The following is a 17,651-nucleotide window of genomic DNA, read 5'->3' as shown; positions in this document are numbered from 1 at the left end:
TCATGGGTTGTCACGCCCTGGCTCTGGGGACTCTTAATTGTTGAGCCAGGGTGTGGATTTTCTATGTTTAGTTTTCTGTGGTTTTTGTTCTAGATAGTTTATTTCTATGTTGGCCAGGGTGGTTCCCAATCAGAGGCAGCTGTAGCTCGTTGTCTCTGATTGGGGACCATACTTTGGCAGCCTGTTTTCACTAGTCATTTGTGGGATCTTGTTCCGAAAGGTTTGTGTTGTAACCTAGGACTTCACGTATCGTTTGTTTATTGTTTTGGTTCGTGTGGTGTACTACAAATAAAGAATGTACGCTTATCACGCTGCGCCTTGGTCCGCTTCATCTGTCAACGATCGTGACAGAAGATCCCACCAAAAGAGGACCAAGCAGCGTGTCCAGGAACAGACAGCCTGGACCTGGGAGGAGATCCTGGACGGGAAGGGATCCTGGACTTGGGAGGAGATTCAGGCCGGAATGGATCGCCGTCCTTGGGAGGAGACTGTGGAGGCGCGCTATAGAGAGGAGCAGCGGCAACGCAGAGGGTACCGGCCGAGGAGGAAGGCCGAGAGACAGCCCCAATAAATTTTTTGGGGGGGCTAAAAGGGTGGTTGGCGGAGCCTAGGGTTAGAGCAGAGCCAACTCCCCATACTCAGGCTAGGAAGCGTGTGATTGGGCAGGCTCCGTGTTATGCGGAGCCACGTACTGTGCCGCGAGTGTTCCGGCACAGTCCTGTACGTCCTGTGCTAGCACCACGCACGTGTCGTGCAAAGATGGGCATTCAGCCAGGACGGGGTGTGCCGGCTCAACGCTCGTGGTCTCCAGTACTCCTCCTCGTCCCGTATATCCTGCGCCAGTACCACGTGCTGTAGCGCCAGTACGAGTGCACAGCCCCGTACGTCCTGTGCTGATGCCTCACACATATTATGTGGAAGTAGGCATTCAGCCAGGATGGGTTGTGTCAGCTCTTCGCTCCAGACCTCCAGTCCGCCTCCACAGTCCGGCCCGGCCCGTTCCGGCTCCCCGCACCAAGTCAGTGGTGCGTGTTCCCAGTCCAGCCCGGCCTGTTCCTGCTCCCCACACCAAGCCAGTGGTGCGTGTTCCCAGTCCAGCCCGGCCTGTTCCTGCTCCCCGCACCAAGCCAGTGGTGCGTGTTCCCAGTCCAGCCCGGCCTGTTCCTGCTCCCCGCACCAAGCCAGTGGTGCGTGTTCCCAGTTCAGCCCGGCCTGTTCCTGTCCCTCGCACCAAGCCAGTGGTTTACGTCGCCAGCCCGGTCCGGCCTGTTCCTGCTCCCCGCACCAAGGTACTGTCACGCCCTGGCTCTGGGGACTCTTAATTGTTGAGCCAGGGTGTGGATTTTCTATGTTTAGTTTTCTGTGGTTTTTGTTCTAGATCGTTTATTTCTATGTTGGCCAGGGTGGTTCCCAATCAGAGGCAGCTGTAGCTCGTTGTCTCTGATTGGGGAACATACTTTGGCAGCCTGTTTTCACTAGTCATTTGTGGGATCTTGTTCCGAAAGGTTTGTGTTGTAACCTAGGACTTCACATATCGTTTGTTTTGGTTTGTGTGGTGTACTACAAATAAAGAATGTACGCTTATCACGCTGCGCCTTGGTCCGCTTCATCTGTCAACGATCGTGACATGGGTTTTCAAGCAATTGGGTCTGAGATGTCACTCATTAGACTATGAAATTAATAATCACATAGCATTGGATGCTATTATAGTAGATAATGTGGGAATGTATCTGATTATATAGGGGATACATGTTGGACATAAGGATTAGGAAGGTATTGGGAATTTAACTAAAGCTATGGGAAATATTAGAGACATGCAGGAAGGCATTAAGAGTAATAATTCTTAATATACATCATGTTATTCCAGTTTAGAGTCCATTGATAATGTTGATTGAGGAATGGGGAATGTTAAGCTGGAGATGTGTAAAGTGGATTTTAAGGTTTACAGGATTGAAGATGTGGAAAGAAGACTATGTCAGTCGATCAGATAGCGCCCCAAGTGACCAGTGAAAAGCTTGAGGTTCCTCTGACTGAACATGGATGAAGAAGACTGAAGTTATTTTTATTTTTTATTTATTTATTTGAATATATTGTAATATCCATGTAACTTAGGAATTGTCATGGATCATTGTATTTGTGGGGATGATGTCATGATGGTCACAATTTATTTATATGTATGTTTTTCTTGGTAGCATGTCTAAGATGATGGGTCAGTTATCTAGCATAGTTTAGGATCTAGTCATATATACAGTGAGGGAAAAAATTATTTGATCCCCTGCTGATTTTATAATAATAATAATAATATGCCATTTAGCAGACGCTTTTATCCAAAGCGACTTACAGTCATGCGTGCATACATTTTTTTTGTGTATGGGTGGTCCCGGGAATCGAACCCACTACCTTGGCGTTACAAGCGCCGTGCTCTACCAGCTGAGCTACAGAGGACCACCAGGATTTTGTACGTTTGCCCACTGACAAAGACATGATCAGTCTATAATTTTAATGGTAGGTTTATTTGAACAGTGAGAGACAGAATAACAACAAAATCCAGAAAAACGCATGTAAAAAATGTTATAAATGGATTTGCATTTTAATGAGGGAAATACGTATTTGACCCCCTCTCAATCAGAAAGATTTCTGACCCCCAGGTGTCTTTTATACAGGTAACGAGCTGAGATTAGGAGCACACTCTTAAAGGGAGTGCTCCTAATCTCAGTTTGTTCCCTGTATAAAATACACCTGTCCACAGAAGCAATCAATCAATCAGATTCCAAACTCTCCACCATGGCCAAGACCAAAGAGCTCTCCAAGGATGTCAGGGACAAGATTGTAGACCTACACAAGGAGGAGAAGAAACACAAAATAACTGTCAATCTCCCTCGGCCTGGGGCTCCATGCAAGATCTCACCTTGTGGAGTTGCAATGATCATGAGTACGGTGAGGAATCAGCCCAGAACTACACGGGAGGATCTTGTCAATGATCTCAAGGCAGCTGGGACCATAGTCACCAAGAAAACAATTGGTAACACACTACGCCGTGAAGGACTGAAATCCTGCAGCGCCCGCAAGGTCCCCCTGCTCAAGAAAGCACATATATAGGGCCGTCTGAAGTTTGCCAATGAACATCTGAATGATTCAGAGGAGAACTGGGTGAAAGTGTTGTGGTCAGATGAGACCAAAATCGAGCTCTTTGCCATCAACTCAACTCGCCGGGTTTGGAGGAGGAGGAATGCTGCCTATGACCCCAAGAACACCATTCCCACCATCAAACATGGAGGTGGAAACATTATGCTTTGGGGGCATTTTTCTGCTAAAGGGACAGGACAACTTCACAGCATCAAAGGGACGATGGACGGGGCCATGTACCGTCAAATCTTGGGTGAGAACCTCCTTCCCTCAGCCAGGGCATTGAAAATGGGTTGTGGATGGGTATTTCAGCACGACAATGACCCAAAACACACGGCCAAGGCAACAAAGGAGTGGCTCAAGAAGAAGCACATTAAGGTCCTGGAGTGGCCTAGCCAGTCTCCAGACCTTAATACCGTAGAAAATCTGTGGAGGGAGCTGAAGGTTCGAGTTGCCAAACGTCAGCCTCGAAACCTTAATGACTTGGAGAAGTTCTGCAAAGAGGAGTTGGACAAAATGTGTGCAAACCTGGTGGCCAATTACAAGAAACGTCTGACCTCTGTGATTGCCAACAAGGGTTTTGCCACCAAGTATTAAGTCATGTTTTGCAGAAGGGTCAAATACTTATTTCCCTCATTAAAATGCAAATCAATTTATAACATTTCTGACATGCATTTTTCTGGATTTTTTTGTTGTTATTCTGTCTCTCGCTGTTCAAATAAACCTACCATTAAAATTATAGACTGATCATGTCTTTGTCAGTGGGCAAACGTACAAAATCAGCAGGGGATCAAATAATTTTTTCCCTCACTGTATATACTACTGATTGGAGAATATTGTATTTTATATGACGTAATAGGTGAATTGTTGGATTAGGTAATGTTATATCTGAGTAATGTTACTTACCACAAAAAAAAAAAAAGTGGACTGTAATGATGTCATTTCATAGTGTTGTGTGACCCAGGGGAGAGTTGGTAGATAAGTGGCTTTGTGCCACAGAGTCTGCATTCCTTATGTCAAAGGAGATTACTGATGTTGATATTAGAATGATTGATGGACAGGATATATGACTTGGAGGTAAAGAGTAATAACATCAAAGAAGGGAATGCCCATTGAGGGTTAGCAGATGTTCGTGAAGAAACTTGTAAAAAGAGGGTATATAAGGGAGAGTGGCTCTTTGTTCAAATCAGTTCGGAAGATGGCAGAGGCAGGTCTATGTCCTTCTTCTGTTATAACGAACCATGGTACCATATTAAATATCGTATATGAACTCCCCATCAAAAGTGTCTAAGTATATCATTACATTCTTAAGTACTTGATACCCTAGAAACTCATCATAACAGTTTGTTAACAAGACATTTGTGGAGTGGTTGAAAAACGAGTTTTAATGACTCCAACCTAAGTGTATGTAAACTTCCGACTTCAAATGTATGAAGTGGGTAAAACAGTATGTAAACATTATTAAAGTGACCGGTTGCGGACGGTGCAATTGCCGTACCAGGCAGTAATACAGCCCGACAGGATGTTCTCAATGGTGCATCTGTAGAAGTTCATGAGGTCTAGGGGCCTAGCCGAATTTCTTCAGCCTCCTGAGGTTGTGTGGATGGACCATTTCAGGTTGTCAGTGATATGCACGCAGAGGAACTTAAAGCTTTTCACCCTCTCCACTGCAGCCCAGTTGATGTGGATGGGGGTGTGCTCTCTCTGCTGTCTCCTGAAGTCCACGATCAGCTGCTTCATTTTGTTGAGGGAGAGGTTATTTTCCTGGCACCACTCCGCCAGGGCCCTCCCCTCCTCCCTGTAGGCTGTTTCGTGATTGTGGGTAATCAGGTATACCACTGTAGTGTCGTCTACAAACTTGATGATTGAGTTGGGGACAAGCGTGGCCACGTGGTCATGGGGCCCACGCGTTGAGGATCAACATAGCGGAGGTGTTGGGGTTGGCCCGTCAGGAAGTCCAGGACCCAGTTGCACAGGGCGGGGTTCAGACCCAGTGCCCTGAGCTTATTGATGAGCTTGGAGGGCACTATGGTGGTGAAGGCTGAGCTGTAGTCGATGAGCAACATTCTTACATAGGTATTCCTCTTGTCCAGATGGGATAGGCCAGTGTGCAGTGCGATGGCGATTGCGTCATCCGTGGATCTGTTGGGGCGGTATGCAAATTGTAGTGGGTCTAGGGTGTTGGGTAAGGTAGAGGTGATATGCTCCTTAACTAACCTCTCAAATCACTTCATGATGACAGAAGTGAGTGCTACGGGGTGATAGTCATTTAGTTCAGTTACCTTCGCTTTCTTGGGTAAAAGAACAATGGTGGACATCTTGAAGCAATTGGGGACAACAGACTGGGATATGGAGAGATTTCATATGTCTGTTCACACTACCGCCAGCTATTCTGCATATGCTCTGAGGACGAGGCTAGGGATGCTGTCTGGGCTGGCAGCCTTGCAAGGTTTAACACACTTAAATGTCTTACTCACGTCGGCCATGGAGAACGAGCGCTCACAGTCCTGGTGAGCGGCGGTGGCCCGTGTCGACGGCACTGTGTTTTCCTCGAAGCCGGTGAAGAAAGTGTTTAGCTTTTCCGGGAGCAGGGCATCGGTGTCCGCGACGTGGCTGGTTTTCCCTTTACAATCCGGGATTGTCTGGAGTCCCTGCCACAAACGTCTCGTGTCTGAGCCGTTGAATTGCGACTACACTTTGTCCCTGTACTGACGTTTTGCCTGTTTGATTACCTTACGGAGGCCATAGCTGGACTATTTGTACTCGTCCATGTTCCCAGTCACGTTGCCGTGGTTAAATGCGGTGGTTCGCGTTTTCAGTTTTGTGCGAATGCTGCCATCTATCCCAGATTTTTGGTTTGGATAGTTCTAATCGTCACAGTGGGAACAACTCTGTGCACTTCCTGATAAACTCGGTCACTGAGTCAGTGTACACACTACATGACCAAAAGTATGTGGACACCTGCTTGTCGAACATCTCATTCCAAAATCATGGGCATTAATATGGAGTTGGTCCCCCTTTTGCCGCTATAACAGCCTCCACTCTTCTGGGAAGGCCTTCCACTAGATGTTGGAACATTGCTGCAGGGACTTGCTTCCATTCAGGCACAAGAGCATTAGGGATGTCGGCCACTGATGTTGGGTGATTAGGCCTGGCTCGCAGTCGGCGTTCCAATTCATCCCAAAGGTGTTCGATGGGGTTGAGGTCTCTTGACAGGGCTCTGTGCAGGCCAGTCAAGTTCTTCCACACCGATCTTGACAAACCATTTCTGTATGGATCTCGCTTTGTGCACGGGGCCATTATCATGCTGAAACAGTAAAGGACCTTCCCCAAACTGTTGCCACAAAGTTGAAAGCACAAAATCGTGTAGAATGTAATTGTATGCTGTAGCAAATACTGGAACTAAGGGGCCTAGCATGAACCATGAAAAACAGCCCCAGACCATTATTCCTACTCCACCAAACTTTCTCCTGGCATCTGCCAAACCCAGATTCGTCCGTCAGACTGCCAGATGGTGAAGCGTGATTCATCACTCCAGAGAACGCGTTTCCACTGCTCCAGAGTCCAATGGCGGCAAGCTTTACACCACTCCAGCCGACTCTTGGCATTGCGCTTGGTGATCTTAAGCTTGTGTGCAACTGCTCTGCCATGGAAACCCATTTCATGAAGCTCCTGACGAACAGTTCTTGTGCTGATGTTGCTTCCAGAGGCATCAGCACTCAGCGGTCCCGTTCTGTGAGCTTGTGTGGCCTACCACTTCGCGGCTGAGCCTTTGTTGCTCCTAGACATTTCCAATTCACAATAACAGTACTTACAGTTGACCGGGGCAGCTCTAGCAGGGCAGAAATTTAAAGAACTGCCACTTTGAAAGTCACTGAGCTCTTCAGTAAGGCCATTCTACTGCCAATGTTTGTCTATGGAGATTGCATGGGTGTGGCTGAAATAGCCAAATCCACTAATTTGAAGGGGTGTCCACATACTTATGTATATAAAGTGTATGTCAATGCCATTCTCAGAGGCAACCCGGAACATTTCCCAGTCTGCATGATCAAAACAATCTTGAAGCCCTGGATTCTGATTGGTCAGACCAAAGTTGAACAGTCCTTACCACGGGTACTTCCTGTTTAAGTTTCTGCCTATAGGAGGGGAGGAGCAGAATGGAGGCGTGATCTGATTTGCCGAAGGGAGTGCTGGGGAGGGCCTTGTAGCCATCCCAGAAGGGGGAGTAGCAATGGTCAAGAGTTCTTGATGTGCGAGTAGCGCAGGAGATGTGTTGATAAAAGTTCGTAAGTGTTTTCCTCATGTTTGCTTTATTAAAGTCCCCAGCTACAATAAATGCGGCCTCAGGATATGTGGTTTCCAGTTTCCACAAAGTCCAGTGTAGTTCCTTGAGAGCTTTTGTTGTGTCGGCTTGAAGGATTATATACACGGCCGTGACGATGACCGAAGAGAATTCTCTTGGGAGGTAATGCGGTCGGCATTTGATTGTGAGGTATTCCAGATCTGGAGAACAAAATTACTTGAGTTCCTGTATGTTACCACAATCACACCATGATTAGTTAATCATGAAACATACACCTTCCTCCACCTTTCTTTTTCCTGGAGAGTTATTTCTTCCTGTCCGCGCAATGTACGGAGAACCCCACTGGCTGTATGGACAGGGACAGTATATCCGGAGAGAGCCATGATTCCGTGAAACAGAGTATGTTACAGTCACTAATGTCTCTCTGGAAGGACATCCTTGCCCTGAGCTCGTCTACTTTATTGTCTAGGGACTGAACATTAGCGAGTAATATACTCGAAAGTGGTGGATGGTATGCACGCCTCCTGAGTTGGACAAAAATCCCACTCCATATTCCTCTTCTCCATCGACGGTGTCTTGGAGCAGCCCCTGGGATGAGTGGAATTGCCTTGGGGGGTACAAACAAAGGATCCAATTCAGGAAAGTCACATTTCTGGTCGAAATGCTGGTAAGTGACCACCGATCTAATTTCCAAAAGTTATTTACGTCTGCATGTAATAATGCAAGAAACGTTCTGAGCAAATAATGTAAAATGTAACACAAAAATATATATATACTGCAAAGACCATGTCTGTCGGTGCCTACTGTATGTGATACTGGGAGAACAGGGATCCAAATGTTTCAGCAGTTTCAGCACCACAAATGGTGAACAGTTCAGAGTACAAATAGCACTGCACGTACTGATTTCTCCAAGCGGTCGATGATCCTGAATCCTCTTTATTATGTTGACCCTGGATCAACATGTCCATTGATGTGTATTTTTAATAGACTATTAGGTGAAACTGAGTTAATCATAAACATATAGTTAACATTATTTGTGGCTAACTGAATTGGGTCATTTCACTGTGTGTGTGGGTAAAAGAGGGAAGCTGACCCAGGGTCAAATTGCTTTCTCTTACTTAGATCCATGGTTGTCTTATCATATCAGAGACTGAAACTGGCTTGGGCCTTTTGTTTCTATCTTCAAACACAGTGAAAAGAGCCGGGGTTGAACAGAGTTTAAACTAAACATGAGTGTTTTTGCAAGATTAGGATTGATTGAGTGTAGGATTCTGAACTGAATGAAAGTCGAATGTAGCCGCCACCATAGACAAAGGGAGTGGGCGGAGGAATAAAAGAGCGGGAAACTGAGGAGGGAGGAATTTAAAGCTAGGGTGTGTGGAGGCGACTATATAAGATGGAGGGAAAGAAGAAGAGGGGGTGCCACTCTGCAGACTGGCATCGGCTTTGTTGAAACTCTAATAAAGTAATATCTTGATGCAACAAAAACTCTGTAAGAACTTTGATTGTTAATAAAGTATAGTGATTTTCCACAACACCATCAACCAATCAGACAATATTCTGCCTTTTGAACTGTGTCCTCAGATAATTAAACTGTTGTCCCCTCTGAATGTTTTGTCCTCAGATATCTGAGTGTGTGTGTGAGTGTGTGTAACTGTGAGTGTAGGTGATATCTGACACCGTATTGTGATCTGTGGTGTCTGCCACAGACAGATTGCATGCCCGTCCTTCGTTTGCCACCTTTTTTTGGGAGGTGGCCTTAGTGGAAAGGGGACAGAATAATGGGGACCAGCACTTACAGGATTCACGGAATAGACCTGAAGCATGCTGCTACTGTATACTGTATGACAATCTGTCTGTGGCAGACACCACAGATCACAATACGGTGTCAGATCTCACACACACTCATAGTCACACACACTCACTCTCACACATACTCCGACTCAGTAGCAGCATGCTTCAGGTCTATTCCATGAATCCTGTAAGTGCTGGTCCCCATTCTTCTGTCCCCTTTCCTCTAAGGCCACCTCCCAAAAAGGTGGCAAACGGAGGACAGACATGCTAAGTCATAACCCTCACAGCATGCTACCTACCACGGAGTGACGGGCTCATTAGAACAGACAGTGTGAACTGGGTCCAGGTTACCTCAGGGCTCATCTGGACTCAATTACTTGGTGACCTTGTTTCCACATGGCAGCTCTGCGTGGCCTCCTGCTGGCCTCAAACCACATGGAAATCCTCTGTCTCTGTTGCTCTGTTTCTCTCTCTCCCTTCATCTCTCTCCCTTCATCACCCCTCACATCTCTCTCTTCATCTCTTTCTCCCTTCCTCCATCATTCCCCCTCTCGCTCTATTCTTCTCATTCTCTCTAGCGCTCCCTCCCTCCCTCTCCCTCGCTCCCTCTCTCCCTCCCACCCTCCCTCAAGGCACACCCATACAACACACAAAATCGCGGACAGCATTTAGCCTACCTGATAGGATTGGGGGCACTGTTTTAGAAAGGTCGGGGTAAAGTACCCTGCTCCAACTGTCCTCTTTAAATTCCTTGCAGTTGATAGTAAAACAAAATATGGTTTGGACAAATCAAAACACAAGATAGTAGACATTTCCAGAATGCATCAGTAGTCTGCAAAGTATTTATTCCTGTAACTATGCAAAGGACTACAAGTCGGTGCAATATTGACTGTTAATCAATAACACAGTAAAGTCCATCTAAACACCATAGGGACTGATGCTGCAGTTTAGTCACAGAAGATCACTCATAGTGTGGGTGTGACTCGGGAAACAACTGCAATTCGGCTGGACGGAGAAATGGATGACCATAACAGAAATGAGGCAATATGGTTTTGTTAAACAAAATGTAGCAGATTAATACAGAAAAGAAGATCAGAAAGAAAAAAAAACATTTAAAGACTTTACATTAAGTTATTCTAAGTTTGTCCATGTACGCAACGCAATTTGGGCTATCTAGCCGTTTCAGCACCATAGCACTGTGGACAGCTCCGGCTGCGTGACAGAAGCACTGCAAGACTATTGAACTGATGGATGGACTATATGCCAACTAAAACCATGCAAAAGGCTCCAAGGCTATTTATTTCTGAACAAATTCATCATGGCAATCATGCAATTACACAGACTATATTTTGCATGATAACGAAATAAGAATAACTGCGATATGTGATCGGATGCCTAGGCTACATTTGGCTACATTTGGCTGCATAAAGTTGTATGCTATTACAATGCAAAACATAATGAATGCCTCTCGTGGGCTACCAACTGACTCAAGCCGAAAATTATGCCAAGTCACCATGGTAACAATGGATGCAATACCTAGGCGGGCAGAGGAGAGCAATTTGTGTACGTTTCCCACAAGCCTGAAACAAAATCTAATCAACATCTAATATACCAATAATATTGCACTGTACATAATAACTTGGATGTATCTAACATACACGGGTGCTTTAACAGCCAACACCAATCTGTTCTCTGTCAGGGATCTCCGGTGTAATCCCGAACACCTTGCTGATGACTACACGATCACGTTGGGGCTCAGATTGTCAGTCGAATGCTCCCTCTATTATGTAACTGAATTGAATTAAATGACCTAATGCCGTTCTCTAACGAAATCAAATCACACGTTGAACAATGACCATTAATTTTGTTCTTATTCTTACATAGCCTAATAACAAAGTATCAATTCACCAATCAGACAATTCAATATGATAAACTTGTCCAAAATGCCACCAAAATGGCAAATTAGGCAAAACCAAATGTCACCATTATACATGAACTAGAACCTACATGCTCACTGGCAATAGTGCAGATCGAGTAGTCTCAGTAAAAATAACTATAACATATAATTCTATGTTACAAAACCGTTCGTTTACAATAGTTAGGCTTGGTGCAGTTGCATTATAGCCTACATTGCAGCTAACGCTCTGAGAATCAATGGCCACACGTGAGAAGAAACCTACCTGTGTGCAGGTTGAAGGAGACTCTGGCCTCGGCGAGGTATGGGGTATCGCTCTTGGACCGGACTCTCCTGATCGGCCGGCGGTCTATATGGTCTTCCGGAGAAGCCGCCATCAATTTGAGCAGCGTCCAGTGACGACTGGCTGGTTGGGACAGACACAGAGCCACGGCCGATCACCGGGAGGTATTGATGGGGAGAGAAATAAATAGAAAGGGTAGAACAGGAGAAGGAGCTGCTATTACAGAGCTCCTTAATACCCCTACAGCAGAATGAGAATGGAATATCAGAGGGGGGGAAAAATCGAATAAATGGAAACATCAGACCAGTCAGTGGATTTATTCGAGGTTATTGAACTTACATATGACTGCCTATAAAAGCTAACATTATGAGAACATTAACATTATTTTCCTTCATTTATGTAAGCTATGACAAACCAAAAGACACAACTGTAAATTGTGTGATACATTCGGTGATACATTTTCAAAATAGCCTATCCAACGCCATCTTGTGGAATGAAATTAGAAATATAGGGTCCTTTATGGACGTATCAGCAAAGTGGAAAGAAAAAAAGAAAGAAAGAAAGCATCACAAGTGTGAGGTCAGGAGAGAGGAAATGCAATGTTTTAACACCACCAGAGTGCAGTATAAACTAGATTACATATTTTACCCCAGTGGATTTTGGGGTTTGGCTAGAAAGGTTCCAGTTTTTGTCAAATTAACGTCAGATTTGACATTTCTTATAGGATAATTTATGCAGCAGCTTAGGAAAATTAACGTAGCAGGTTAAGGTTAGGAAAAGGTTTAGGGTGAGCTAAAATACAAAAAACAACAACCTTTGAAGTTAATTTGACAAAATCTGGATCCCTTCTAGCCATGACCAGATTTTGGAGCAAACGTCAATGCTTTGCGACAGCAAGGGAGTCTTTACGGTTTTTCAAACTAATTACTGTAAGAAAAGTAAACAAACTCTGCTTCGCCATCTGTTAACTCTACTGGTTCAGTATGGACGTGTTATAAATGTTATGTATGAACTCAAAATATTCTGAACATAGGCTATTCAATGTAATGATCGGTAGCTTAGTGGTTAAGAGCGTTGTGCCAGTAACCGAAAGGTCGTTGGTTCTAATCCCCCAACCGACTAGGTGAAAAATCTATCGATATTCCTTTGAGCAAGGCACTTAACCTTGATCGCTCTGGATAAGAGCGTCTACTAAAATGTAATGCACAACTTCTTTACCTCCATGTCAATTTTATCCTGACTTGATGGCTCATCACATCACTGTTTTCAGAGTTTTAGAAATGTATCGTTGAGGAAATTATTTTAATTTTTATTAAAAGCTGTGTTGAAATGTTTTATACACATTTTACATTTTAGAGCCACAGCTGATTTGAACGAATTTGCTCATTCAGATTCAGAACTTTTATAACATTTTGGGTAGACTCCCACTGGGCAGGCGCACATTGGTTGAATCAACGTTGTTTCCACACTGAAAGGTGAAGCGACAATGATTGTTCGACATTGGACTTGGTCCTCGCAGCGTGACTTCTCCAGTGATTCATTGACCTTTGGTAGAGTTGGCCAGTTCAGGTTAGGTACTGCCACATGCAACACAATGTCCTCCTCTCATACCTGCATGTGCCTTTCCAGACCTTGGCTTGACTTTCTATTGTTGAATAATAGGTTGGTGCTGAAAGAGCCATAATTTTACATTTCAGTCATTTAGCAGACGCTCTTATCCAGAGCGACTTACAGTAGTGAGTGCATATATTTTCATACTTGTCCCCTGTTGGAATCGAACCCACAACCCTGTTGTTGCAAGCGCCATGCTCTACCAACTGAGCTAGATGGGACTACTGTAATAATATAATGTCTCTTGATTTATTATTTTTTCTCTTCTGTAGATATGTCTGAATTTCGAAAGGTCTTCTTTAAAGCCAGGCACATAGCATCATTACTGGAGCAGGTGTGAGTGCAGAGAGTGGAGTTCCTACCTTCAGGGGTGCTGCGGGCTACTGGAGGAAATGGCAATCTCAGGTAATGTAAAACACACATACATAGACCTACAGGCATTCATTTCACAGTCATGCTTTTTATGCTAATGTACACACAGATGATTACACAATGCTACAGATATACTTTCTCTATCTTCCTCTCTCCCTCTTTCACTCTCTCTCTCTCTCTCTCTCTCTCTCTCTCTCTCTCTCTCTCTCTCTCTCTCTCTCTCTCTCTCTATCTCTCTCTCTCTCTCTCTCTCTCTCTCCATATCTACATAAACCTCCATACACTGTATGACATGTACTGTATGAAATTGTAGAATTAACACACTGCACGGGTGTGTGTGTGTGAATGTGTCGCTAAATAGGTAATATTTTCCATCTTGTTGTTGTGTCAAAGTTGAGTCTTTGATCTCAGTGTCAGGGTGGATCCAGGGTCATTGTGGTAAGAGGGGTCTGTCTGTTTCTTCACATAATATGTCTCTGTGCCCTATCAACAGATTTATCTTGACAACAAGAGTGAGAAGGGGGAGGAGGGTGGGGTGTTACTTGCGTAACCACGGTTACTGTGTGCAGTGCCAAGGAGCTGGAGCCAGTATCAGTTAATCTAAGTCGGACAGTCTCAGTAGAGATTTACTTTGAGGGAGAGAGAGAGAATCAAAACAAAACGCAAACCTTCGGGTTGTGATTGTTCCATCCTGCTTGATTGAGTGCCCCCAAGTGTTTATTTACGGGAGTTTGTTCACACTCTGTTAAATATGAAAAAATGTCATGTTTATTTTCCCCCTTTTTTTCTGCGATCTCCTCCTTGAAGCTACAACTCAACGTGCCCTGCCGGTCTAACTGTAACCCAGTCCTCCCACCTGCTCTTTACCTACCTACTTAGTCTCACCCAGCCTGCCCCTAACACTGTGGACTTAACCCATCCCTCTCCATCCTGACCCCTTAGACTCTGGGCGCGTTCCTCTGCCCAGGCATTGCTGACGCCTGCCAGATCTTACAATGTCTGGATAGTTATTTTAAGTATCAGCTAATCACATCATACAGTGGGGAGAACAAGTATTTGATACACTGCCAATTTTGCAGGTTTTCCTACTTACAAAGCATGTAGAGGTCTGTAATTTTTATCATAGGTACACTTCAACTGTGAGAGCCAGAATCTAAAACAAAAATCCAGAAAATCACATTGTATGATTTTTAAGTAATTAATTTGCATTTTATTGCATGACATAAGTATTTGATCACCTACCAACCAGTAAGAATTCCGGCTCTCATAGACCTGTTAGTTTTTCTTTAAGAAGCCCTCCTGTTCTCCACTCATTACCTGTAGTAACTGCACCTGTTTGAACTCGTTACCTGTATAAAAGACACCTGTCCACACACTCAATCAAACAGACTCCAACCTCTCCACAATGGCCAAGACCAGAGAGCTGTGTAAGGACATCAGGGATAAAATTGTAGACCTGCACAAGGCTGGGATGGGCTACAGGACAAAAGGCAAGCAGCTTGGTGAGAAGGCAACAACTGTTGGCGCAATTATTAGAAAATGGAAGAAGTTCAAGATGACGGTCAATCACCCTCAGTCTGGGGCTCCATGCAAGATCTCACCTCGTGGGGCATCAATGATCATGAGGAAGGTGAGGGATCAGCCCAGAACTACACGGCAGGACCTGGTCAATGGCCTGAAGGGATCTGGGACCACAGTCTCAAAGAAAACCATTAGTAACACACTACGCCGTCATGGATTAAAATCCTGCAGCGCACGCAAGGTCCCCCTGCTCAAGCCAGCGCATGTCCAGGCCCGTCTGAAGTTTGCCAATGACCATCTGGATGATCCAGAGGAGGAATGGGAGAAGGTCATGTGGTCTGATGAGACAACGATAGAGCTTTTTGGTCTAAACTCCACTCGCCGTGTTTGGAGGAAGAAGAAGGATGAGTACAACCCCAAGAACACCATCCCAACCGTGAAGAATGGAGGTGGAAACATCATTCTTTGGGGATGCTTTTCTGCAAAGGGGACAGGACGACGGCACCGTATTGAGGGGAGGATGGATGGGGCCATGTATTGCGAGATCTTGGCCAACAACCTCCTTCCCTCAGTAAGAGCATTGAAGATGGTCGTGGCTGGGTCTTCCAGCATGACAACGACCCGAAATACACAGCCAGGGCAACTAAGGAGTGGCTCCGTAAGAAGCATCTCAAGGTCCTGGAGTGGCCTAGCCAGTCTCCAGACCTGAACCTAATAGAAAATCTTTGGAGGGAGCTGAAAGTCCGTATTGTCCAGCGACAGCCCCGAAACCTGAAGGATCTGGAGAAGGTCTGTATGGAGGAGTGGGCCAAAATCCCTGCTGCAGTGTGTGCAAACCTGGTCAAGACCTACAGGAAACGTATGATCTCTGTAATTGCAAACAAAGGTTTCTGTACCAAATATTAAGTTCTGCTTTTCTGATGTATCAAATACTTATGTCATGCAATAAAATGCAAATTCATTACTTAAAAATCATACAATGTGATTTTCTGGATTTTTGTTTTTTAGATTCCGTATCTCACAGTTGAAGTGTACCTATGATAAAAATTACAGACCTCTACATGCTTTGTAAGTAGGAAAACCTGCAAAATCCGCAGTGTATCAAATACTGTATGTTCTCCCCACTGTATGTTATAGCAATCAAGGCACAGTCGATGACATGGCATGCAACCATTGGTTGATACATGCAAAGTTTGAGCAGGGGAATGCGACTTCTACCTCCTTGCCCTGTGAACTCTGACCTCTAACCTTAACCTCCCCCATCCATGTCCCTGTTTATCTCTGTCCCCAGGACCTAGCCACCCCTGAGGCCTTCTTTCGGAGCCCGTCCCAGGTGTGGAAGTTCTACCTCTACCGACGAGAACACATGCTGAGTAAGGGGCCCAACCCAGCCCACCTGGCCATTGCAGAATGTGAGGCCCGGTCTGGGGTAGTCATCGCCTAGGTCATAGACGATCTGCACCGCCAGGCCGGTTCCAGACATGTCCTCAAGATCCACTGTGAGAGGGCTGGGCTGGGTTTTCCTGTACTAGGCTGGGCTGGGCTAAGAGAGGGCTAGGTGGGCCTGTAGAGGGCTGGCCTGGGAGAGGGCTAGGCGGGCCGGTGAGAGGGCTGGGAGAGGGCTAGTCGGGCTGGTGAGAGGGCTGGGCTGGGTTGTGCTGGACTGGGCAGGGCTGTGAGTGAGCTAGGCAAGGCTATGGGGGCCAGTGGTGGTTGTTAAAGGGAGCTCCACAGTTAGGGATGTGGTGGTCGCGGAAGCATGGACCCACTGCTTTCCTGGAGCCCATGTTTGTGACATAGATCACCAGGACCATGCTGTGATGGAGAAGCACCCGAATGCTCACACAGTAGTCATTCATGTTAGTACAAACGACATCAATCTTCATAAATCGGAGCAATTAAAAGATTACTTCAGAGGGCTCATAGGCAGGCTAAAGGAGACAGGCGAGCGGGTTCTCATTTCCGGGCCTCTACCAACAATGGGTCACGGAATGGAATGCTTTAGTTGTCTCCTCTGGCCACACCACTGTCTTAAATACCACTGTTCCCCGATAGATTTGGAGTACATTGACCATTTTGAGCACTTTTGGGAGAGGCCCCAGTTTTACAAGAAGGATGGCTTGCGTCCAATTATGAAAGGGGCATAAGTTCTCTCGGCCAACACAAAACATTGACTCAAAAACAGCCCAACCCCTGCTCGGGTAACTCATCCCATTCCCCCTATTGTCAGGGTGTCAAATGTGTCAGGCGCAGGACACAGAACTGAGTAGACAACGTACTTTACTCGGAAAAACAAACACTAATTTCCATGCAGGGAAAACACACCAGCTCACAAAAGCGTATGATACAACACAACGAACAAACACGCACAAAACCATGTGGGAACCAGAGGGTTAAATAGGGAAATAATCATCATACAATGGGATCCAGGTGTGTACAAACAAGACAAAACAAATGGAAAACAGAAACGTAGATCGGTGACAGCTAGAAAGCCGGTGACGATGACCACCGATAGCCGCCCGCACAAGGAGAGGCACCAACTTCGGCGGAAGTCGTGACAGTACCCCCCCTTGACACACGGCTCCAGCAGCGTGCCGACGCCGGCCTCGGGGACGGTGAAATTCCTGCAGTAAGGAAGACCCCACGATGTCCTCCACCGGCACCCAGCAACTTTCCTCCGGACCGTACCCCTCCCACTCCACGAGGTACTGAAGGCCCCTCGCCCG

At 45.7% G+C, this 17,651-nt stretch overlaps 1 protein-coding gene and 1 pseudogene across 2 annotated transcripts in view; one reads left to right on the top strand and one right to left on the bottom strand.

Moving 5' to 3' along the window:
• LOC121535315 (phosphatase and actin regulator 1) overlaps positions 1-11,643 on the bottom strand; it is a 109,091-nt gene extending 97,448 nt beyond the window's left edge. The window contains exon 1 of one of the 2 annotated variants that reach the window (XM_041842261.2): positions 11,404-11,643. In XM_041842261.2, the coding sequence (XP_041698195.1) occupies positions 11,404-11,515 (112 nt within the window). In that variant the 5' untranslated portion in view covers positions 11,516-11,643. The remainder of the gene's footprint in view (positions 1-11,403) is intronic. The other variant, XM_041842262.2, reaches the window with a different exon arrangement.
• A 1,283-nt stretch (positions 11,644-12,926) lies between these two features.
• On the top strand, positions 12,927-16,483 carry LOC121534439 (annotated as a pseudogene).
• Positions 16,484-17,651: the final 1,168 nt, after the last annotated feature.

Source organism: Coregonus clupeaformis, chromosome 21 (genome assembly GCF_020615455.1).
Source record: "Coregonus clupeaformis isolate EN_2021a chromosome 21, ASM2061545v1, whole genome shotgun sequence".
Lineage (NCBI taxonomy): Eukaryota > Metazoa > Chordata > Actinopteri > Salmoniformes > Salmonidae > Coregonus > Coregonus clupeaformis.
The sequence above is the reverse complement of the archived record's forward strand: the minus strand, read 5'-3'. Positions and strand labels throughout refer to the sequence as shown.